This window comes from Camelina sativa, chromosome 9, assembly GCF_030686135.1.
Source record: "Camelina sativa cultivar CO46 ecotype springtype chromosome 9, ASM3068613v1".
NCBI lineage: Eukaryota > Viridiplantae > Streptophyta > Magnoliopsida > Brassicales > Brassicaceae > Camelina > Camelina sativa.
In genome coordinates, this window is record NC_141888.1 from 30,639,313 (window position 1) to 30,664,143 (window position 24,831).

A 24,831-nucleotide genomic window follows, 5' to 3' on the forward strand; every position below is an offset into this window, starting at 1 on the left:
AAATGGTACATAGTTCCAAGTTTTCGAACAACAACAGGAGCAGAGAGAGTATATGTTTAGCGTAATCATGTATCTTCTAAATTCTTCTTATCTGTCGCTATGCTTCCCTCTCCGAGATACTTCATGTCCCATTTCATAAATCTGATCTACTGGTTCAGCAGTTTCTCTTCCTAAGTTTTAAGAAAGAAAGTTCCTATATCTAAAATTTGTCGTACTCTTTTTTTAGGAAACTTAGTACAAATACACTAATAATAAGCTGAAAAGGCATTAAAGAAAACAGCTGAAAATACTCTGGTTTTGAACTTATTAAGACTTACAAAGTCATTACACTAATAAATATCCTTGATAAGCATTATAAATAACACATGGCATGGTTTCTTTTTCACCATTCACTCGATCGGAAACACACACTTAGGCAGCCAATCCTCGCTGTTGCACAACGAGCCGTATGGGCCATATAGATCATATTCCACTCTTTTGGGGAGTTTTTGACCAGCGTACCTACATCTGCCGTTTCGTCTTTCTGTCTCCGAGTCTCACCGTCCGGTTAAACACAAGCTTTCCCGGGGTAGAGGACTTGTCAACCGCAAAATAACCTGAAGCATTGCAATCCATTCAGTGTTGATATTTAGGATTAGAAAAAGAAAAAGAAAAAAATACATAGGAAAACTGAAAACAAATATACCTAGCCTTTCAAACTGGAATGTGTCCCCGACCACAGCATCTTTAATGGGGAGTTGGGGTTAATGTCGGTGAGCCAACCATCACCGAGTTCAGCTGGATTCTGTTACGGTTAAAGCCATTAGTTTTTTAGCTCGCTCCTATTTAACCAGAAATTACAAGTACAATGAACAAATTACCTCAGAATTAAAGAGTTTCTCAAATAACCGGACTTCAACCTTTAAGGGCTCCTCTTTTCCAGGTGAAGATGCAGCGACCCAGTGTAGAGCTCCCTGCAGACAAAGGACAACGGACATGACTTATAAGTGCCGCCAAGCAATTGCAGTAATTTATGGAGATGGTCAAAGAAGGGACCTTCAGCTTTGTCTTAAGCTCAGGATAATACACCGCATGAATCTCACGAACAGTCTCATTGTCATCAGCAAAGACAACGTTGGTGCACTTGATTTGAAAAGCGTATCTGCATACAGCGGAAAGCGTACTGAGTCTCAGATCAATCATACTCTATGCCAAAGTGGTAACGATTAGCGTGTATATCATACCTAAGCCGTACTGATTTACCGGGAGCAAGTCCATAGTAATTTTTTGAATCTTCCTTTCGGAAGTCAGACTGCTCAATGTATACAACTCTAGAGAACGGAACCTATATCCAAGGGAAAAAGATCAACAAAATAGTAAACATCTCACCCGTGTGCACAAACAGTTGGTACTTTGTCAAACTTAGTTCACCTTGTAAAACGCCGAGGGATCATTCCTCCCAGTATCAGGCCACTTCTCCGCATCAATCTCTATAACCTTGCCTGGTTCCATATTCGTAATGACCACCTTAAGAGGATTCAACACCACCATGGTGCGGGGAGCTGTTATATTCAACTCCTCTCTAATATGGTGCTCAAGACGACTCACATGTATCATGCTACCGTCACTACAGCAAACAACAATAGATAGCGGGCAGTTTGAATGTAAAAAGTTAAACATATGCCAAACTGTATGAAGTCATTTCATTGATATATATATATATATATATGGCAAACCTTCTGGTAATTCCAAGTCCTCGTATAAATGCATTAATTGATGTTGGAGTTACACCTCTCCTCCTCAAGCCAGCAAGTGTCAAAAGGCGTGGATCATCCCAACCATCAACGTACTTGTTTGTCACAACGTAGTTCAGCTGCAGCAAAAGAAAACAAATGATCCAACCAGCATGATTCAGTGCAGAGAATGCTCAAAGGTTTTAAAATTGGCATCGTAGGTATCTCACCAACCTTACGCTTGGACATTACAGTGTTTGTGACATTCAGCCGTGAGTATTCCCACACGTACGGCATGTAGAGACCCAGGGAATGTAATAACCAGTAGTATGAAGCACGCCGGGTTTCAAATTCAAGTGTACAGAGCTACGCAAAAAGAAAATTTTCAGAAACCACGGAAGCAGATTATTTTCAGATATGCAGATGATTCAGATAGAGATTCAGATACTAAGTGTGAATCACGAAGTGCAGCATTCAAAAAGTCATGGGCTATATATTCAACAGCCAAAAGGGTTAGAAAGGGACAAACCGAATGCGTTATATTCTCAAGAGAATCAACAATGCAGTGTGCAAAATCATTAGTCGGATAAATACACCACTTGTCACGAGCATGAGGATGAGGTGTGAACTGCAACGCCATAAAAACAAAGGTCAGTAAGCTAAAAAGACTTGGGAGTACCTATACGTAACCAGAGATGAATCTAGTTTCACTTGCCTTTATATGGTAGGCAATAAGGTCAAACATATTATAATTATCATTTTGCATGTCTTGTTTCATTCTAAGTGTTGCGTGACCTTCCTCAATCAGTCCTCGTCTCATTTCGTCAAAAAGCATTAGGGATTCTTCGATAGGCCTTTCTCTCCAGGGGCTGTTTATTTTCTTCTCTCTGTACTCTTTTATCTCCTCGGCGTTCTGGAAGAAGATGGAAAAATTCTTGGATAGAATTAAATCTTGGAACAAAAGCATGAAAATCAATTGAAAAAGAAAAAGTCGACTAAACCTGATGATCAACATAAGCGTGGCCTGTTTGAATCAACTCCACTGCAAAATTGTACAGTTCTTGGAAATAATCACTGGTGTACGTAATCTAGAAGCAAACAATGGGGGATGTCACATGAATTTCCAATTGTAAGAGTAAGCTAATCGTACAGCAGAAAATAAAAATACCTTGAAGGGTTCCCAACCCATCCATTTAACAATTTCTTCAATGTGATTAATGTGCTCTTTCTTCTCGGCCTCGGGGTTTGTATCATCATACCTTTAAAATCAGAATTTTAAAGAAGGCAATAAGAAAAAAAGAAGGAAAACATGTAAGAGGCCCAAGTAGAAAGCGGGAGAGGTTTTATAACCTTAGATAACAGCAGCCCCCTCGGTTCTTTGCAAGACCAAAATTAGCAAACATAGCCTGAAAATACAACAAATTAATAAATGACCATGAAAAAAATGTGGGCGTGGGGAAATGACGAAATAGCAAGAGTATATATATATTCTACCATAGCATGTCCAATATGTAGATAGCCATTTGGTTCAAAGGGGAAGCGGGTATAAACTTTCCCTCCAGTCACCTTGAGATGTTTGTGAAGCAGTTCCTTGGTATTTTTGCATCTGAGCACAGAGCCGTCACTGAAAAGGACTTTGGTGTGAGCCTGAGAATGTAAACGAAAAGGAACGTCAGACAACAACCAACATATTTGCCACAAAGAAAGAAGTTCACATCATTCATGTTGGCATCTTCCAAGCGATTTCTCTTCCCAGCATATTAAAAGGCAAGTAAATACAACAGACCATATCACTCAATCAGCACAAAGATGGAAATTAAAAAAAAAAAAAAATGAGGTGAGTTACCAGGAAATTTTTGCCTGGCTGAGGGAATCTAGAGTAGGGATTGAGCTCGTATTCGGATGGACTTGCGACAGCTTCCAAAGAATGATGGTCCATCTTGTACAGAGGGCACAGAAATGAAGTATCAAGATGGAAGAATACACAGAAGAAGATACATTGAAAATGAGAGGAAACCGGGGCTCACCTCTTCTACTCTGGGAGGCTTTACGTTGTCAGCAGCAGTTCTCGGGCCGAGCAATTCAAACATTTTTGCTTCTATGACTGTCTGTCACAAAACACAGACGGGGACAAGATAAGAAAAGCTAGGACAACATACATGTGGTTGGCAAGGAACATAGGGGATGAGATCACCTTGACAGTCGAGGGATCTGCCCATGGCAGATATCTGAGGACATGTCCGATATATTCACCCACTATACCACAACAACACAATAGAAAAAACGAAACATTGTAAGTAAGCTGGTTGACCAAATGGCAACTCCTGAAAGAGATAGAAAAGTAAAGAGAAACAAACTAATAAGCTAACCATTAGTTCGGTAACGGAGCGCCAATATGGTAGTCAAATTCTGTTGAAAGATATGTTCGACTATTTCTTCAATATCTGCTAGGGAAACCTCAACCCCTGTACCAAAACCACCATAAATGGGAAGAAGGAAAAAAAAAAGTCCATATATGTTACAAAAAAAAAAAGAAGCGTCCCTACCTACACCACACGCCTCCTCAAATTCAGTGAGGTTAAAGTCCTTATTATCCAGAAAGGAATATGCAGCATCCAACTGGGCTCGAGTTTTAATCTGCGAGGGAATGGTAAACAGTGTTAGCCAGAATAATCGCAACCAAAGAAAGGGCGGTTTGTGGCAGAAAACATTAGCTCGCTCAACCTTAGAAGAGGCAATGTAGTTGAGCAATGTAGGACGATGCACAAGAGCCTTCCCATAGTACGTAGTGGCGACCTGTATTACCAATTATATTGACGAATATTACTGTGTAGTAGGGCATGGCTGGAAAAACAGTAAAATTGAGGTTTGGATTGTATACAAAAGATATCTCACCGTGTGCAAAAGATATCCAATAGTTCGGTCGCAGCCACCACTGACACCAGCCTGTGCATATAATCCAATTGAGGAGACAAGGGATCACATTACAACAATGTCAAAGAAGAATTGTATCTATAAGAATCAGGAAGGAGAAATAACCAAAAAAAAAAAACAAAATTTGAAACTGGAACAGATTTAGCGAAAAACGGAGACTCTCGATAATTTAGGGTTCTATGCGATAGAAGAGGGAAGAAGGAGACCTGGTGGATGACGGCAATTAGATCGGAGGTGATCTTGCTGCTATTTCCGATGGTGTTCTTAACAGTTCGTTCGTCCAAACTAATCTTGCGGAAGAGCTCGAGAGGGTTGTCGTCTTTATGAACCATGGCCGCCGGAGAGACGCCTTAGGGTTTGATGTTTTCTAATTAATTAATCTGCTCCTTTCGCGCCACTACGAATTTTTTTTTTCTTTATATATATATGGGGGGGGGGGGGGGGGGGGGGGAGGGTTTGGCCACGCCGAATGTCACACGCCACGTCGTTTAAGGCTTTTTGACAGTAAATCACTAAAATCTCCCTAAATAATCATAACCCGAACGTTCCAATTACTTAAAACTTAAACGAAGATCTATATATATAGTGTGTGCAAATTGCAAAAAGATGAATATATGTTAGGTTCTTTATGCATGTTTACATATTAATGATGAATTGTAACCAAAAAAAAACAATAGTTTATATAAAATTTACAACAAAAAGAAAATTTATAGTTTAGAGATTAGAATTTTCTGGCCAATTTTCTCAAAAACAAAATTAACGTGTATATATATATCTATATATATAATCAATTTTTTAATATTTGTATAATAAAAACTTAGAATTTGGATTAACAATAAATAAACACAAACAGAAAAAGAAATCAATCCTTTTTATAATAAAACGGAAGTAGACAACATTGTTTGGTAGAATATATAATTTTAATAAGTTGATTACAAATACAATAGGTTATACATTAATTGATAGATTAATTGGTTACAAATAGGTTATACAGAAAATCTTAAAGAGAATATTCTAAAGAATTATATCATCTAACTTATCATATTAATTTCCATTAATAAATTATTCATCAAATAAAATCTTTTGATATCTAACTTAATATATTAATTAGTTAATTATCATTATACTTCACCTCTCATTTTTAAATATGATTCTATTTTGTGAAACCAATAAATTATCATATTATTTATTATAATTAAAAAATAGTTTTATTTCTGGATATAACATAAGCTGAATTTTTAAAACCAAATCTAAATTGTTTAATCTATAAAATATTCAAGCTTTAGTAATATTATTCTTTAAAAATAATATCTATTGAATTAAAAAATTTACTGAATAACGGGTCAAAATTTGACTATTTAAATTCAATTTTATATTTTTGTTGAATTTTATAATTTTATATAATATAATAAAATTTAAATAATTTATATTAAAATATTTTTCATATATTGAAACTTGATATAAAAGTTGGAAACTATAAACACTCTAAATTGATTTGTTATAGCAATGTCAATAATATGTCACTATAATATGAAAGAATTTCAACAAACCAAATATATTAAAACAAAAAGTATAACAATATATTAAATTATTCATAATATAATAACTCGCTTTTTAAAAAGCACATTTACAAAATTATTTCTTATAAGACATTCAAGTCATGATGTAGAATATACATTGTTGAAATAACTTCACATATATAACCTAATACAACATATTAAAATTTTATTTTAAATATAAAATATACAAAATTTTGTATAAAATAAAATTTAACCAGTGTTATAGCACGAATACTTATCTAGAATCATTAACAATATAAAACTTACAAAATAGGTGTTTTGTTTCAAGCCATCATATTTAGCATATGATTTTATTGCATAATGTTTTATCCAAAAAATATTTTAAAACAATCACATAAATTTTATTTTATATAGAAATTACAATATAAATAAAATAAATTTCAACCCGTGCTCTAGCACGGGTCATAATCTAGTCTATACTATTAAAGCTGAAGTACTCACTAGACTCAAATTGGACCATGATATTTTCTTTTATTATAAATAGTGTGTATTATTTGTACTTTAAATGATGAAAGATAAAATAAATAAAATGTAAGAAAATGTGTAAAACAGATGTATCCATTATCAGTTATTTATTAATAAATATTATAGAATATTAAATTTTGTATCAAATATATAGTATGAGATATATTGTGTAATTTTTACATTATTATGTAATTTATCTAAATTTAATAGGATTTAAGTGGAACTGACTAACTTTATTGCCTACTCAATTAATGAAAGAAAACATTATATGATTTTAAAATGTGATAATTAAGGTTTATAAAATTTCATAAAAGCATAATCATAATCATGTATTTAAACTATTTCATTTCTTATCCAAGATATGATTTTTTTTATATTTTCTTTTATTATAAAATAGTGTGTATTTTTTTTACTTTAAATGATGAAAGATAAAATAAATAAAATGTAAGAAAATGTGTAAAACATATGTATCAATTATTAGTTATTTATTAATAAATATTATAGAATATTAAATTTTGTATCAAATATATAGTATGAGATTTTATTATAAAACAATTTGATTTTGTTTGACAAAAGAACTTAAGATATAAAAGTGGATTAAAAAATATATGTCAATTATACTAACTTTATGATTATTTGGAATTGAAAATGATATATATAATTTTGTTGAAAAAAAATAGAAATAAAGGATGACAGGTGTCACAATGTGAGTAAGAGTTAGAAAAAATCTTCTCATATTATATATATATATATATATATATATTATATAAGATACTTTAGGCATCCATCTGTGATTACTAGCGATAAGATGATGTCTCTGTTAAAAGATTATTGGAAAGAATAAACTCCCGGAGGCATAAAATATAAAGAAATGCTTGAAACAGTTGACCAAAAGCCACACCACCAAAGTCAAAGGCTTTTGGTCAAAATGGTTATGGTTATGAATATAAGCCACGTTGCTCGTAAGATAACCATGGATGCATCAGATACAAGGAATGATTAATATGATAGTCTTATATTTATTTGATAATGTGGTAGTTATTACTTAGAATCAGTTGTGTCGGTAACATTGGTTATCACACTAAAGCTTTGAATTGTTGTACGATATGGTGTAAACCGGACAATGCATACCAATATTTTGGTATGTAAAACATTGGACTGTAGTATGCAGCAGATTAGTATGGAATTTATATTAGTATGGAGCTTTTGAGGAGCGGAATGAAAAATGCAGACCAATAGTGAATTTACAATGGTATGGAGTTATATACTCAAATGCATACTATTATGGAGATTTTTAGTATGCAACAATGCATACTGGTATACAATGGTGAATGGTAAATTAAGTGCAGACTAATCCAATTTTAGTCTGCTCTGGAGCATACTGTACAACTATTCAAAGCCTAAAAGTTTTTCTTAGGGGACTTGGTCTAAATTCATAGTTTGACCAAAGCAGCTTCAGATATCGCATCCTAATCGAGAAGGTTTTAAGTTTATTCTGATAATATATGGTTAGTTGTTTGATAGAATTTCTTTGTTCATAGCCAATGATCCAATAGCGAGAATGATTTGGTTTCTTATTATATTGATCTGGTAAGGAGATATTGTAATATAAATGATACATCTTGCAAAGGAGAGGTGTATCATAAAAGGAATCATCAATATTATTAAAACATGATAGCGTATCAGCAGTTCATCATTCATATATAGGCGTCTTGCTTCTATTCTTTGGAATAGATCTTTGCATGTGTCTTAGAAGTTATCCTTTTCGGCAGCCTTTTCTTTGTGAAGCAGTTTTGTGCCTCGCCCTGAAATTTTTCTTCAGATCGATCAAGTATTTCTTTTCTGCATCACGTTTCTCACCTATGCATTTACATTTTTCCTGTAGAAATCTCGTTTTGTCTGTGTATCATTTTTCATTTTTTCTTGCAAAATTTACTCTGTCTTGCAAGATGTCCTCTGTCTCCATTCTCTCTTTCTCAAACTCTCTGATTACCTTCGCCAAAAGCTGGTGGCAAAACAAACATTATCACATTTCTTAGTTTTATGAAACAAGCCCATGAGTAAAAGAGTTAGAAATATGTGCTTTGTATCTTTATTACCTTTATTGTGACACTTGTAAAAATTTTCATATCGTCCAGACTCGTGCGGTTGCCCGTTAGTGCACCATTGGAAATAGCCTTTTCTGTCAACTTCTGTATCTCTTTAACTCTCCTCAACAGATCATGCATAGATTTCTTGCTGCTATTCTGTGGAATTATTCTGTGAATGCACCTGAACTGATTTTATCATAAGATGGAGAAGTAAATATCCAAAAGCTCATTTATGATAATTAACTAAGAGGGGCTTTCAGTAGGAGTAGCGCGTGGTACCTCCCGCTTAATTCTTTTGAGGTCAACTGTTTCTTGACTCAGGCCATCAGTGTATTGCTCTTTGTTTTCTGCTTTTAGCTGTTGCAGTACCATCTTTTCTTGTGCTAAGCTTTTACAACCGTGCATCAAGAAGAATTGCTTACCCTAAACCAGTATCAATGACACCGGAAACACATGGAAAAAAACATAATAAGATTTACTCAACTATGATAAGTGGTTTAATTTCGTTTCCTAGATAAAACTGATCTATGGGAACAGAACAATTGTAATTGTTTGGTCATAAAGGCAGGAAGCTGATTAATTTTCTAATTCTAGTAATTGTGTGTACGGTGAAAAACAAAATGATATTGATTGGGACATACGTTTGTAGGTGGTTCTCTTCCTCTTTGTGATGCTTCTTCTGTATTCAGCTTGTCAAGAACATTCTGCAGTTGCTCCACTAAAAGTTTGCTGACATTAATACAGCAGCCAACCCAGCAATTGTGATGTCCTGGACGTTGTAAAACAACGTAGTACCTATACCTTTCTGACTGTACATAAAAGTTCATTATCTTGTAAACTGGCCCTATAAGTTTCTAACAAGACTACAAATAATCACTTTTTATGCTATGTATTGATGCTTACTTGTAGTTCTGTGTACTTCTCGTAGGAGTGTTGATAATCTTGCTCGAGCTTCTGCAGTCGCTTCTTTGCTTCTGCAAATGACGAACGCCCAACTGGACCAGGCAATGTTGGCACCATGTTGCAGGAAAGTTTCTCGGATCCTTTTTTACTATAGTCGCATCCAGTACTAACAGAGATTGTTTTGAAAGTAGAAGTTTCCTTTGCTTCTGGATTTTCCAGAGCTTTTTCTGAGAGTTATATGTATTTTAGCAAACACGGTTTTATATGAAAGCGTTGTTCTCTTGTGTTTGTTATATAAAGAGAAAAAAACATTGTTAAAATAAAACAAGTGACTATCCAAACCCTTGCACCCCACTCCAAGAAAGTCAATGGCTCCTCTCCAAAAGAATCTTTCTTTTGTATAATTTCTTTGTTTTTTGGTTATTGATAGTTTGGCCATCTGTCTCTTCTTTGAATCTATATATAATATCATCTACTTGAGGCATAAAATACAGAGAAATGTTTGTCATGATATTTAGAGTTAAATAATGAAATGTGATAATATGATTGGGATTCTGATAAGTCTCCATTCTAAGATTGTCACCAAATAGCCATACAGTTATTATTTTGCGGAAACAACTTCCCTCTCAGCTGTTCTGTTCATGTTGCATCTTGGTTCTCGATTATGATCTGCAGTTTTACGCAGGTTCTCACTCATAATTTCTATAGATCCATACTTTTTCAGTGTATAGTGATTGTTCTGTATCCATATCAGCTGTTGACTGGTCTCAGATACGAGTCCAACTGGGTCGAATGTACTTTCCTTGGAATTGTAAGCAACCATCTCTTTGTGAGTCACCACATGGATCTTTCCGTCAATACATACACTTCTGGAGTATAAGCTACGTTTTCTGTCGCTGCTAAGACTGGGCACATGATTCCAAATTTGTGTGTTTTGTGTCGAACACCTGAAACGAGTTCTTCAAGGAGTTGGAATCACCATCTTTGCAGCTTCCTGCTACATAGATATCTTCCCATTAAGGACGCTGGCAGAAAGTGTCATTAGCTCCTCCCGCAAGCATGGAGCCTCGCCCCACGTGTGTGACCGACTGACCGGCATTACAGAACAGAGACGCTAGAGGAGAGCGCTTCGTAGCTTGATCCACTAGTGTTATAGATATTAGAACCAACAGCCTCGAGACTTGAAAAAATACGCTGATGTCTCATTGGAAATTGGGAGTGTAGCCAAAACATAATCACTTGACTTCTTCTTTTCCCTCTTCTTACTTATGGTTTGATCTGGTTTCACGCAGAGAGTGAACCAACGTGTGTTTAAGGCCAGGAAGTTCAATAGTCCTTCGTCTTCCTCTTCTTCTTTTCGAGGGACAACATTGACGAAATCTCTCCGTTGATCAACCACCACCTCTGGATTGAACTCTAATACGGTTTAGGGTTTGTTTAGACGGAATTGACTTTTTTTTTTTTTTTTTTTTTTTTTTCCTTCTTTACGTTATTCCAATTTTTGTGGGTGTTATTATAAAAAGGCTTATTTTGTGACTTTTGGCCGAATTGAGCTTTAAAAAAACACTAAAAAGAAAAAGGGTTACGACTAAAAAGAAAGGGTTAAGTAACTCCCAAGCAAAGCTTTCTTCATAGTTCTTCGTCTTCAATCCAAAATTACGCGCCTCCCAGTCTCAGGTTTGTCTCGAATCTCATCCTAGTAAATTAACCACTGATAACGATTTGATTACTCTAACTTTTGTCGTGATATATAATCTATGTATGTATTTTAATGATCAAAATAAATTAAAAAAAAAAGTTTAACGAACGAAAACAACTCAGTAATCCGTCGGCTGTGTTTGGAAATTAACGAGTTATAATTTGATAGATGCTATTGATTCACGTATGTATAGTGTGATTATGTTTTATCATCGTAATTAAGAAAAAAATCCTTAATTTTATATAATTTTGGATGTCTCATTGGCTTTTTGTTTATTTGATGTTTCATGTCAGATACAGGCGGCTTTAATGAGTAAGAAGAATCCTAAACCAAGTGGACAAGATTCCAAGAAGGATAAATTATCAATCTCAGCCTTGCTTGCTTCATCCAGTACTTCCAAGAAGATGACATCGTCATCCAGTTCCAATTATGCTCCAAAAGCTTCATCATACATGGATGGCGTTGATCTTCCTCCTTCTGATAATGAAGAAGACGATGACGTATCTGATGAGGAACAGAGACAGATGGATGCAAGGAGGAAGCAAAGGAGCCAGCAAAGGCAACTTGTTGATATGACTGATAAAGAACAAAAGAAGCGAGAGAAAAAAGAAAGATTAGCTTTAGAAGCTACACATATTGCAAAGACGAAGAGGTCCTTGGAGGACGACCGCGACGCATACACTGTCGTTATTGGAAGCAAGACCTCGGTGCTTGAAGGACAAGACAAGGCGAGTGCTAATGTTAGAGATATAAAGATCGATTCTTTTTCTGTCTCTTGTCGTGGTAAAGAACTTCTCAGTAACACCTCTGTTCGTATATCACATGGTAAAAGGTATGGTCTGTTTGGACCAAACGGAATGGGGAAGTCTACACTGTTAAAGCTTTTAGCTTGGAGGAAGATTCCAGTTCCAATGAATATTGATGTTCTTCTTGTTGATCAAGAGGCGGTCGGTGATGAAAAGAGTGCTCTGGATGCAGTTCTTTCCGCCAATGAAGAGTTGGTTAAGCTACGGGAAGAGGCTGAAGCTCTAAGCAAGAATGATGATGGTGATAATGGAGAAAAGCTTTCTGAATTGTACGACAGGCTGCAAATTTTGGGGTCAGATGTTGCTGAGGCGGAGGCGTCCAAGATTCTGCGGGGGTTAGGATTCACGCAAGATATGTTACGGTATCCAACTAGGAAACTAAGTGGTGGCATGAGGATGCGTGTTTCCTTAGCTAGAGCTCTCTTTATGGAACCTACTCTTTTGTTGTTAGATGAACCAACCAACCATCTTGACCTGAGAGCTGTTCTTTGGTTAGAGGGGTATTTGTGTCGCTGGAAGACAACTCTAGTTGTTGTTTCACATTACCAGGACTTCCTCAACGCAGTCTGCACAAGTATAATTCATCTGCATATGAGGGGAAACGCAATGAGGCGAACAAAACGCATGAGATCCTCGACAAACAGATGAAAGCAGCTAAGAGGTCTGGAAACCGGGATCAACAGAGTAAGGTAGAGGAAAGGGCGGCCAAAGCAACAAAAGGTTCAAAAAAATGGAGAGATTATAACGTGGTGCTCCATTTTCCTGAACCAACGCAGCTACCTCCTCCTCTTATGATCAAGGGTAGCTTCAGTTACCCCGACGAGAAAGATAATAACAAGCCAGGGTTCAGGCTCTCGGATGTTGATGTAGGTATCGATATGGAGTCACGTGTCGTGATAGTTGGACGTAACGGAGGAGGGAAGTCAACTCTTTTGAAACTTCTTGCGGGAGAATTAGTTCCAACCGAAGGTGAAGTGAAAAGAAGCCAGAAGCTGAGCATTGGCTGGTATTCTCAGCACTTTGTTGACCTCTTGACGATGGATGAAACACCTGTTGAGTATCTTCTTCGTCTTTATCCTGACCAAGAAGGATGTAGCAAGCAAGAAGCAGTACGCGCTAAACTAGGCAAGTTTGGACTACCAAGTAACAACCACTTGACTCCGATTGATAAATTGTCTGGAGGACAAAAGGCTAGGGTTTTGTTAACCTCGATATCGATGTCTAACCCACACATTCTGCTTCTTGACGAGCCAACGAATCACTTAGACACGCAGACTATGGATGCTTTGGCGGATGCATTAGATGAGTTCACAGGTGGAGTTGTGTTGGTGAGCCATGACTCGAGACTCATATCGCGTGTCTGCGCGAACGAGGAGAAGAGTCAGATTTGGGTTGTAGAAGATGGGAATATGACTATATACCCCGGTTCATTTAAAGAGTACAAAAAAGAGCTCCAAAGAGATATCGAAGCAGAGCTTGATGAGTGAAGTCTTTTTTGTTGTTGTTGGCTTTTAAGATAAAAACTCAGTTTCCGTCGTTATATATCTGCTTTAATTACATGACACCATTATAGATAGAGCATCCACATTGGTAAACCTTGCAAGGGTGTCTTAACTATACAATTTAATATGAATTTTATCTAAGTATATCTCTATTAAGTTTGTATTATTTTTTGCCTCTACATTGGTGATCTCAAATGTGTTTTTTTGTGTTGATTGATTTTGTAAATGATTTTATCTTTGCACAACAAGCACATATTCGATTTTGTTTGTGATTTGATCTTTCCCCAACAATATAGTCGTTTCTTGTTCTTTACCGATGTGCCAAGCATGTGATTTTTGATAATTCAAGTGTTGCATACATTCGTTTCTTCTTTTACAGTTTGCAGAGGACTATGAATTCAAAAAACATGTGATTTGCTCATTCAAGTTGCAGAGGACTTTACAAGACTTTGAACATAAGAACAAGCAAAAAAAAAAGGCAAAGCTTTTGTGTGTGTATTTCATACAAACTGATTCATAATGTGCATACACAGTTGTAGTTACAAGAAAAAAAACTTTCTTAAGTCTAATGAATGGGAAGAATAGTCTATTTCCTGTTTGTGCTTGCAGTACCCTCTCCCTTTGTCTCATTGAATCATCAACAAAATCTTGCTTGAATTGTCTTAATTAAGGTCAGACTAAAGCGCACTATTGCAACCTGGATCATTACAAAAGTCCAAAATCACTTAATTCATCATTGAAAATATAAGAAACAGAGGTAAAACCAACACCAAACATACAAGTATAACCTAAAACAGATAATTTTACATTCCATAATATTGAGTCATTACTTTTATCTTGATTAGCAGAAGTTAGTACTAAGACATTAATCTGAACACGTCTTGTATAATACAAGTCCCTCTAAGTTTATTTCATACTAGATTGAGCACTGGTTGTCGATGTCGCCTGTGTCTAGGCGTGGCCATTAGTTCTGCCATAGTACTCGCTGCAGATACATCTAGCTAGAGAGATTGTCCCTCTATCTCCAAATTTATCATGTAGACATCCAGGGGCGGATATACGTTGTCATGGGGTGGGTACGTGCCCCATACTAAGTTAAATTTTGTTTAAATGATTAGTGATTATTGTGATCTCGTAGCTCGTATGGTTACGCAGTGCCCCACACTAAATTTTGGGTGTCTAGTTCGATTCCCAAAATTTAGAACTTTTTATCTGCTTTCTTCATTTTTTTTTTTCTTTTTTTTTTTTGCCAGCATTTTTTTTTCTTTTATTGTTTTGTTTTGTATTTTTTGTCACATATTTTTCTTGTTTTATTTTGGTTATTTTCGATATTTTTCTTGTTAGATGTCCTTTGTAGTGTCTTTTCTAAGTTGTAACATTTTTTTTCTGATTGAGCCTTGACGGTAATTTCCTTATTCCATTTATACTTTATAGTTTCTCAAATAAATGATATTCACTTATTTTATATTTTTAATTTAACCATTGTAATTCCATTTTGAATTTTGAAACAAAATTATTATTTTTAAACTGTAAAGATTACATTTGAATTATAAAAATGTTAGTAAAATGAGTAACTAAGTAAACATTTTATTATCTCTTTTTTCGTTTACTTCATAGAGTTTGGATTTATGTGATATTTTATAAATGTTGATTATACTTTTTTTTAAAAATTATATGTTTGTTGTGATTTGTAACTTAGCAAATAAATTATATTATATATGTAATTAAGTATATTTAGAAACCAAAATAATTTTGTGTCATTTCTGATTTTATAATTTTAATATATTAAAAGTCGTTAGAAGTTATTTTTATTTAAAAATTTATTATATAAATTTTAAAATTAATAATTAATTATATGTGCCCCATACCGATTTGTTTTCTGGATCCGCCACTATAGACATCCAGAGACAGAGAGCACCAGTTATCGAACCAAAAAGAAGTAGATTCACCATTCTTAACTTCTATCCTGTGGAACTGAGCCACTAAACTCCTGTATTTTAAGATGTTGCTCCATATCCAAGAGCCAGTAGGGTTGAAAAAGTCGCTAAAAAGAAATTTGCTCTTTATCACTACCTATAAAATGACTTTGTGAACAAATTTGCTCATGTGACAGTTTCTATAACCACTAAAATATTTCTTTAATATTGTTTACTCAAAAAATATTGTGGATAAAAATAAAAAAATATCTACACAATTGCAACAAGTTTATGACCAACCTAATAAAATTTGAGAAATTGAAAGATTTGACATAATAAAAATAAAAATTGAAAATTATAAGCATGATGATATATGAGTCTTAGATAATTTAGAGATATAAAATATAAACTAAAAAACAATTTAAAAATACTACAACATTAAAAAAAATAAGAAAAAAAAATATTGATCTTACATATCCTTAACTAAAGAAAAAAAAATCAAAATAATATAAAAAGATATTTTAAAATCATCATGAATTTCTAATAAGAAATCAAATTTAACTAAATAATATAACCAAAATCTAAAAATACTACAACATAATTAAATTACAATATTAAAAAGGAAAGAATAAACAAATATTGATAGTTAGTAGATTTCCTTTTTACATTAGTTTTAGAAGTTTTACTTTTAAATTTTTAATTCTTTTTAATGGTTTAGTAAATTTAAAATTAACACATGTCAACATCTTATCGAGACAAGTAACATGTGTCACGATCTTATTAAAATAAAATAAAAATATCTACACGATTACAATGAGTTTATGATCAACCTAATAAAATTTAAGAAATTGAAAGATTTGACATAATAAAAATAAAAATTAATAATTATAAGCATGATGATATATGAGTATTAGATAATTTAGATATATAAAATATAAACTAAAACAACAATTTAAAAATACTACAACATTAAAAAAAAGGAAAAAAATAAATATTGATCTTACATATCCTTAACTAAAGAAAAAAAAAATCAAAATAATATAAAAAAGATATTTTAGAATCATCATGAATTTCTAATAAGAAATCAAATTTAACTAAATAATATAACCAAAATCTAAAAATTCTACAACATAATTAAATTAAAATATTAAAAAGAAAGAATAAACAAATATTGATAGTTAGTAGATTTACTTTTTACATTAGTTTTAGAAGTTTTACTTTTAAATTTTTAATTTTTTTTGTCAACCATTGGGCCACAACTGACCGGCCCATTAGCCAAATTCCTACATTCGTAGGAAGCGGGACTCGATCCTTGGTGTGATGGTGCCTTCTACAAATGGACTTACCTCCTGCCATTGCACTAAGGTCACTTTACTTTTAATTTTTTTAATGGTTTAGTAAATTTAAAATTAACACATGTCAACATCTTATCGAGACAAGTAACAGTGTCACGATCTTATTAAAATAAAAAATATATCTACACGATTACAATGAGTTTATGACCAATCTAATAAAATTTGAGAAATTGAAAGATTTGACATAATAAAAATAAAAATTGAAAATTATAAGCATGATGATATATGAGTCTTAGATAATTTAGAGATATAAAATATAAACTAAAAACAATTTAAAAATACTACAACATTAAAAAAAATTAAGAAAATAATAAATATTAATCTTACATATCCTTAACTAAAGAAAAAAAATCAAAATGATATAAAAAATATATATTAAAATCATCATGAATTTCTAATAAGAAATCAAACTTAACTAAATAATATAACCAAAATCTAAAAATACTACAACATAATTAAATTAAAATATTTAAAAAGAAAGAATAAACAAATATTGATAGTTAGTAGATTTCCTTTTTACAATAGGTTTAGAACTTTTACTTTTTAATTTTTAATTCTTTTTAATGTTTTAGTAAATTTAAAATTGATACATGTCAACATCTTATCGATACAAGTAACACGTGTCACGATCTTATTAATGAGTAACTTTGACATCAAGGTTTTTCTAGTAAGAAATCAAATTTAACTAAATAATATAACCAAAATCTAGAAATACTACAACATAATGAATTTAAAATATTAAAAAAGAAATAATAAACAAATATTGATAGTTACCTTTTTACAATAGGTTTAGAACTTTTACTTTTTAATTTTTAATTCTTTTTAATCTTTTAGTAAATTTAAAATTGATACATGTCAACATCTTATCAAGACAAGTAACACGTGTCACGATGTTATTAATGGGTAACTTTGATATCAAGCTTTTTTCTAGTAAGAAATCAAATTTAACTAAATAATATAACCAAAATCTAAAAATACTACAACATAATTAAATTAAAATATTTTTAAAAAAATAAGATGTATTGGTCCATTGGAGTTTAGGCCCATATTTAGGCCCAATATAAATATATGGAAAGAAGAGACGGGCGATTCTATTTCTCTCGTTCTCTCTCTCATTCTCTCTGCTTCCTTCCTCACGGACGCACCAGCTTCAATCGCTTTTGTCTGTAATCCATTCATCTACGCAATCTCTCTCTCTCTCTCTCTCACACTCGGTAAAACTCCGTCTTCTTACCCTTTAATACTTTTGTGGTTTTAGATATCAGTACAGAGAATGAAAGTTTCGATTGATTTTTATCAGATTCGGATCGATTTCTCGTTCTCTGTTTTAGGATTCTGATTTTCTTAGAGTTGTGCTTAAAATTAATCATTTTTTTTTAAATGCTAGTTTCATTCCTTCTTTCAATTACTGGGTTCTGTGGATTAGGTTTCTTTGTCTATTTTGTTTGGTGATAAATCCGAAACCCTTGATATATTTTGTTGAAACGGCGCCCTAGTTATTTTTAGACCACATACGAGTTATTAGATGGTAAAGTATTGAAATTTTCTTTGAGAACGCATCAGATTTTGTTTATATGAATCGATGTTTACTGGTTTTAATAAAGTTTTGAGCTTTAGCTTTTTTTGTGACCATTGTCTAAGTAGACAAAACCCTAATTTCAGATCAGAACTTTCACCCCTGAGTTTGGGAGTTTTCCAATTAGGTTGCTAGATAATTTGATTACTCGTCAGCCCTTTTTTATATGATTTTCATAACTCATCATCCCTATTCTTTTTTATTTTTGATTTCTCAGATACAGATTTAAATGGGTAAGAAGAAGTCAGAAGAGAGTGCTGCTACTAGCACGAAGGTGAAACCAAGTGGGAAAGAAGTTTCTAAAGATTCGAAAAAGGAGAAATTATCAGTCTCGGCTATGCTTGCTGGCATGGATCAGAAAGATGATAAACCTAAGAAGGGCTCATCATCTAGGACCAAGGCTGCTCCAAAAGCTACTTCCTACACTGATGGCATTGATCTTCCTCCTTCTGATGAAGAAGACGAAGGTGAATCTGATGAGGAGCAGAGGCTGAAGGATGAAAGGAGGAAGCAGAAGAGCGAACAAAGGCATCTTGATATCTCTGTTACTGATAAGGAACAAAAGAAGCGAGAGATGAAAGAAAGATTAGCTCTCGAAGCGTTAGAGTTGGCAAAGAGGGAGGCTTTGAGGGACGATCATGATGCATTCACGGTTGTTATTGGAAGTAAGACTTCAGTGCTTGAAGGAGACGACACGGCAGATGCAAATGTTAAAGATATTACAATCGATTCTTTTTCTGTCTCTGCTCGAGGTAAAGAGCTTTTGAAGAATGCTTCTGTTAAGATATCACATGGTAAAAGGTATGGGTTGGTTGGGCCAAACGGTATGGGGAAGTCTACATTGTTAAAGCTTTTAGCGTGGAGGAAGATTCCAGTGCCGAAGAATATTGATGTTCTTCTTGTTGAGCAAGAGGTGGTAGGTGATGAAAACAGTGCTCTGAATGCAGTTGTTTCTGCCAATGAAGAGTTGGTTAAGCTACGGCAAGAGGTTGAAGCTCTGCTGAAGTCGTCTTCTGGAGCTGACGGAGAAAATGTTGATGGCGAGGATGATGACGATACTGGAGAAAAGCTTGCCGAATTGTATGACAGGCTGCAAATTTTGGGGTCAGATGCTGCTGAATCTCAGGCATCCAAAATTCTTGCGGGGTTAGGTTTCTCTAAAGATATGCAAGTGCGTCCAACTCAGTCCTTCAGTGGTGGCTGGAGGATGCGAATATCGTTAGCTAGAGCTCTGTTTGTGCAACCTACTCTTTTGTTGTTGGATGAACCCACTAACCATCTTGACCTGAGAGCTGTTCTATGGTTAGAGGAATATTTGTGTCGCTGGAAGAAGACGCTAGTTGTTGTTTCACATGACCGGGACTTCCTCAACACAGTTTGCACAGATATAATACATCTCCATGACCTGGGTCTTCACTTCTATCGTGGTAGTTTTGATGCTTTTGAAAGCGGATATGAGCAGCGTCGCAAGGAGGTGAATAAAAAATATGATGTCTACGAGAAACAGATCAAGGCAGCTAAGAGGACTGGAAACCGAGCTCAACAGGAGAAGGTAAAGGATAGGGCTAAGTTTACTGCAGCAAAAGAAGCATCCAAGAGTAAGGGAAAGAACAAGGCACAGGATGAAGAAGGCCCAGCAGCAGAAGCTCCAAGGAAATGGAGAGATTATAGTGTGGTGTTCCACTTCCCAGAACCAACCGAGCTCACTCCTCCTCTTCTGCAGTTAATTGAGGTTAGCTTCAGCTATCCCAACAGGCCAGATTTCAGGCTCTCGGATGTTGATGTAGGTATCGATATGGGGACAAGGGTTGCTATAGTTGGGCCTAACGGAGCAGGAAAGTCCACTCTATTGAATCTTCTTGCGGGAGATTTAGTTCCAACCGAGGGTGAAATGAGAAGAAGCCAGAAGCTGAGGATTGGAAGGTATTCACAGCATTTTATTGACCTGTTAACAATGGGGGAAACACCGGTTCAGTATCTTCTTCGTCTTCATCCTGACCAAGAGGGGTTCAGCAAGCAAGAGGCGGTAAGAGCGAAGCTAGGCAAGTTTGGGCTACCAAGTCACAACCACTTGTCTCCAATAGCGAAATTGTCTGGAGGACAAAAGGCTAGAGTTGTGTTCACCTCGATCTCAATGTCAAAGCCACACATTTTGCTTCTGGACGAGCCTACAAATCACTTAGACATGCAAAGTATAGATGCTTTGGCGGATGCACTAGATGAGTTCACAGGAGGAGTTGTGTTGGTGAGTCACGACTCGAGACTGATATCGCGTGTCTGTGCGGAAGAGGAGAATAGTCAAATCTGGGTTGTAGAAGACGGAACGGTGAATTTCTTCCCAGGTTCGTTTGACGAGTACAAAGAAGATCTCCAAAGAGAAATCAAAGCTGAGGTTGATGAGTGAAGTTTTGTTGTTGTTGGCGTCTGAGGTAATCTCAAACTCTTTTATGTTTTATAAGACAGTTAAAAAAGTTTTGGACAATTTTATTTTTAGCCATTGTGTGCTTTCACTATATACATCGGTCCCCCCATATTACATATCTGAGTGTAGTGTTATGTTTTGGGGAAGAAAACAGAAGACGTGTTTAATTCTTTTTCATCAGTGTGTTCTATTAGAGTCAATGAGTCATCATAATAAACAGCAAAGTTTTCTTTTCTTTTAGCTGTCTGAATTTTTGTTTAATTTCTCTCTTGTTTATAAAGCCTCTCAATATTATCTCTCGTAAAAACTGTTTTTAGTGTCTGTGGGTTGTTGATATTGGAGTTCATTTTTTCAGTGTGCCACTACTTTGTTATAAACGACGGCTCATCTCTTTCGCTTTCCTCTCTGTTTCAAAACACTCTGTTTCGTAACTTTCTTTTGTGGCTTTCGTTCATGTCAAAAAAAAAGAATATCGGGCGTGAAAAGAAAAACCTTGCTTTGCCCCCTATGTATTGTCTTTTTTTGGGTGCACATATTCGATTTTTGGTCCTGATTGAATTCATCTTTTTTTTTCATTTCCTCTGGAAGTCTGGAACAATCACAAACACTTCTTTTTTTCTGCAAATGTATGTGATTAGAAGTTAGAACCGAGTGTCGTCAACAATTACGATCATAATCACAAAGGAAATAGAAAAAGAAAAATTAGAACCGCGTCCGTTAAACATGGTTTATTGGTTTGTTTTGGCTTTCCAACATTTGGTCTTTATGAATGAGCCAACGGTAGAGAGACGTCAAAAGTTAAAGTCGATGATTATTGGTCAAAGTCAACTAGAATTGTCTCTGATCGAAACTGTAAAAAAAACACTAGTACAGTAAAACCTATATAAATTAATAATGTTGAGAATGCAAAAATTTATTAATTTATAGAAAATTTTATTTTATGGATTAATAATAATTTCTAGAGAAATTTTTCTAATTTGGTAATTTTTTTTAAAGTATTTAAAACTAAGATTTAATTGTTATAAATAATATTTTTATATAATCAATTACAAGGTAAATAACAATTCTCATGTTTTTAAGAAAAAACTAAAAGTTTTTGATATATTAAAAATATTAGAAATAAGGTCTAACAAAATTAATATGCATAGATATACATATATTCTGACAATTTTATATAATTATTAATTTATATTATTGTTGGGATCATATATTTACAAAGGATTTTCAAATTATTAATTTTATTTTTTCGTCAAAAAATAATTATTATTTTATTATATTATTGAATTGTGTCCAAAATTACACTAACCCCAACTTAGGATCGAAAAATTTTATTAATCTACAGAGAGTATTAATTTACCATGTATTAATATTAATTTACCATGTATTAATATTAATTTATAGAGGTTTTAATTGTCTCTAGTTAAAGTCACATTATTATGATAGTTTACTCAATTTAAATGAAAGAGAAAATGCATGCGATGATTATAAATCAAATTCATAAAAAAAAAAAAGGACTGGTTTCTTCGACAAGGATCATAAGAAATCTTCAAAAATAAGAAAGAGGGTATGATCCTTAAAAATCATACCTTTATTATTACAAAGAAAATAAAAAGTCTTTTTATTATTATTCATAAATTAATTAAGAAGCCACTTTATGGTTGGACAGCAGCAGCAGCATCTCCACTGGTTTCTCCTTGAGTTTGCTTAGCACGATCATAACGAGACACCCATTTGGTTAACACGAACTCAGCTCTCCTCCATGGTGGCATTGACAGCCCTTTCTTCTTCAAGCTCTTCTTTGCAGCATCAGACACAAATACCACAAGCTTCTTCAACCTATCCACTTGTCCAACATAGACGTAAGGCAGTGTCTTGGATATCGAATTGTAAGTCTTACTCGGTCGAGCTATCTCAAACTTGGACTGGAAGTCAATGTCGATCAAAACTCTTTGATCTCCAATCATAACATCCAAATACTCATACTCCCCTGTTTTACCACACAAATCAAGTGTTATTACTTTAACGATTTTGCATCTTTGTCAAAAGAATAGATCAAATGAAGAAAACATACCAGCAGGAACAGGACACCATCTCGATTTCGATTTCTCCCAGCGAGATTTGCAAACTACTGCATCATAGCCTAAAGCCACCAATTCATCAGCAACATCTCTCAACCTCGAGTCCTTACACTTATCTTCTTTCTCAACAAGCTCTGTTGCTTTAGTCTCCAGATCACTCTCGGTGACATTAGCACAAAGTAACAGACTCTACAAAAACATTGTCAAAAAAAAAAAAAAAACTCTGTTTTAACATCAGATTTCAAACATCAAACATGAGAGATATCATAAAATCATTCATACCTTGAGGCTTCGAAGAACTCCGTTGGAAGAAGAAGACTCTTCGTCTTCGTCGGAGCTATCGGTGCCACTTCCACTGAAGCAGTTGCAGTGGTTACGACCAATACAACGTGATTGTTTCTCACTGTCTGGATCCTCCATGTAGTTCTCAACCATCTTCCTCAAACAGACAGAGCCCGGTTCGAATTCTTCCGAGTTGCCTCTCGCAAGCGGTGAATCCACACCTGAGAAGCTCTTCAGACTGAACTGACGTTCAAAGAGTCGCTTCAGTCGAGATCTTGGCCCTTGTCTCATCGCAGGCGCCGGCTCTGGCTCCTTGGCTACACCGTTGACGTTGATAGGTTGGACTTTTGAACGGAAAGGCATTTTTTCTTGTTCTTTTCAAAATCGTTCAAAACGAAACCCTACGACGAAAAAAATTATTACTCACTCTTACGTCCAAAAATGTCAGATAAATAAAAAGAGATCAATCGTTCTTCGCTTCCAACAAGAAAAAAAAAGATGGAGGAGAGACAAAACTCAAAAATAAAAAATAAAAATAATTAGTTGAGAAAATACAAATGTTTATGATTGATTCATTTAAAGGTTTCACGACGAAGGTTTGAGAGGCATAAAATTAGAGAAAGAAAACACAAACAAAATAAGAGAGAGGAGAAGAAAAAGGTAAAAAGATCACTTGAATGGAGGGTTTATTTAGATACGGATTGATACTCGACGACACGAAAACGTCATGCTTTTAATGCCTTTTTGATTTTTGATTTTGTTTTGGTTTTAATTATATATAAGGATGTGTTTCACTATATAGATGATGGATGATGCATAGGAGGTCAAAATCTTTTGTAAGGGGAAGAAGATGTTTTGCTAAATTCTTAGGGGAAGAAGAAAGCAATGTTTGATGCTTCTTATATAGGAAATGGGAAATAAAAGACCCTTATCTATTTACCATATTGGCAAATAAGCAAGTCTCTATGGATTACGTGTTCGTTTCTTACTGGTGTATTATGCGTCACTAATACTGTTTTTGATGTAAACCGAGGGCGTAACGCCCTTGGTTTACATTCATAATGATATTTATTTATGAATAAAAAAAGAAAGATAAACAAAAAAAAATTTAAAGTTAAATCTAAATTACATTTTGCAAAAGCAATTTAATGTCCACGCGGTAACATTACTATTCAATCTAAAACAAGAAGTTTGATGTAAATCTTTTTTTTTACTAAAACATTTTATGTCAAGTTTACAGTTTTCATGAGACATACACAATCATATCTTTTTTTATACATTATTATTCAGAATTGCTATTATTTGACAATAATATTAATAATTCTAGTCAAACAAATTACTGAGTAAATTCTTTATATCGTAAGTGTCAGACGTATTACCTAAAAACTAAACAAGAAAAAAGGTCACAATCTTAATGCATTTATGATGAAAATGAACATATATCACAAAGGCTATTGCAAATCAACACGCGTCGATATTAACTTTTAAAATCATTAAAAATTCAAAGTAAA

At 34.2% G+C, this 24,831-nt stretch overlaps 3 protein-coding genes and 2 pseudogenes across 4 annotated transcripts; 2 read left to right on the forward strand and 3 right to left on the reverse strand.

Annotated features, from left to right (window-relative positions):
- Window positions 1-281: 281 nt before the first annotated feature.
- LOC104715666 (glutamine--tRNA ligase, cytoplasmic-like) lies at window positions 282-5,452 on the reverse strand (annotated as a pseudogene). Its single transcript, XR_015565020.1, has 22 exons — window positions 4,853-5,452; window positions 4,608-4,658; window positions 4,437-4,508; window positions 4,259-4,349; window positions 4,082-4,177; window positions 3,907-3,968; window positions 3,740-3,820; window positions 3,559-3,651; window positions 3,207-3,359; window positions 3,063-3,118; window positions 2,881-2,971; window positions 2,714-2,800; window positions 2,428-2,625; window positions 2,242-2,340; window positions 1,947-2,078; window positions 1,716-1,852; window positions 1,411-1,606; window positions 1,224-1,324; window positions 1,036-1,141; window positions 861-953; window positions 686-784; window positions 282-596 (listed from the first exon to the last, which is right to left on the reverse strand). The product of XR_015565020.1 is annotated as a glutamine--tRNA ligase, cytoplasmic-like (transcript).
- A 2,792-nt stretch (window positions 5,453-8,244) lies between these two features.
- LOC104712057 (uncharacterized) lies at window positions 8,245-9,950 on the reverse strand. The gene is made up of 5 exons (XM_019230224.2): window positions 9,685-9,950; window positions 9,423-9,590; window positions 9,061-9,204; window positions 8,791-8,967; window positions 8,245-8,696 (listed from the first exon to the last, which is right to left on the reverse strand). The coding sequence occupies exons 1-5, from the start codon at window positions 9,799-9,801 to the stop codon at window positions 8,598-8,600; spliced, it is 705 nt and encodes a 234-aa protein (XP_019085769.2). The 5' UTR covers window positions 9,802-9,950; the 3' UTR covers window positions 8,245-8,597.
- A 1,601-nt stretch (window positions 9,951-11,551) lies between these two features.
- LOC104712058 (ABC transporter F family member 4 pseudogene) lies at window positions 11,552-13,753 on the forward strand (annotated as a pseudogene).
- A 4,232-nt stretch (window positions 13,754-17,985) lies between these two features.
- LOC104712059 (ABC transporter F family member 4) lies at window positions 17,986-21,200 on the forward strand. The gene is made up of 2 exons (XM_010428859.3): window positions 17,986-18,176; window positions 18,756-21,200. Exon 2 carries the CDS (start codon window positions 18,768-18,770, stop codon window positions 20,940-20,942), a length of 2,175 nt encoding a protein of 724 aa, XP_010427161.2. The 5' UTR covers window positions 17,986-18,176; window positions 18,756-18,767; the 3' UTR covers window positions 20,943-21,200.
- Window positions 21,201-22,439: 1,239 nt separating this feature from the next.
- On the reverse strand, window positions 22,440-24,242 carry LOC104712060 (uncharacterized). The gene is made up of 4 exons (XM_010428860.3): window positions 23,994-24,242; window positions 23,321-23,721; window positions 23,032-23,227; window positions 22,440-22,947 (listed from the first exon to the last, which is right to left on the reverse strand). The coding sequence occupies exons 2-4, from the start codon at window positions 23,681-23,683 to the stop codon at window positions 22,613-22,615; spliced, it is 894 nt and encodes a 297-aa protein (XP_010427162.1). The 5' UTR covers window positions 23,684-23,721; window positions 23,994-24,242; the 3' UTR covers window positions 22,440-22,612.
- Between the last annotated feature and the right edge of the window lie 589 nt (window positions 24,243-24,831).

Excerpts from the sequence above, each read along its gene's own strand:
- LOC104712057 (XM_019230224.2), bottom strand. The coding sequence starts at position 9,801 with ATGGTGCCAACATTGCCTGGTCCAGTTGGGCGTTCGTCATTTGCAGAA. Across the intron at positions 9,591-9,684 it reads AGAAGTACACAGAACTACAA|TCAGAAAGGTATAGGTACTA; the intron begins GTAAGCATCAAT and ends TTTTATGTACAG. Across the intron at positions 9,205-9,422 it reads GAAGAGAACCACCTACAAAC|GGTAAGCAATTCTTCTTGAT; the intron begins GTATGTCCCAAT and ends ATACTGGTTTAG.
- LOC104712059 (XM_010428859.3), top strand. The coding sequence starts at position 18,768 with ATGGGTAAGAAGAAGTCAGAAGAGAGTGCTGCTACTAGCACGAAGGTG.
- LOC104712060 (XM_010428860.3), bottom strand. The coding sequence starts at position 23,683 with ATGCCTTTCCGTTCAAAAGTCCAACCTATCAACGTCAACGGTGTAGCC. Across the intron at positions 23,228-23,320 it reads GAGTTCTTCGAAGCCTCAAG|AGTCTGTTACTTTGTGCTAA; the intron begins GTATGAATGATT and ends ATGTTTTTGTAG. Across the intron at positions 22,948-23,031 it reads ATGGTGTCCTGTTCCTGCTG|GGGAGTATGAGTATTTGGAT; the intron begins GTATGTTTTCTT and ends GTGGTAAAACAG.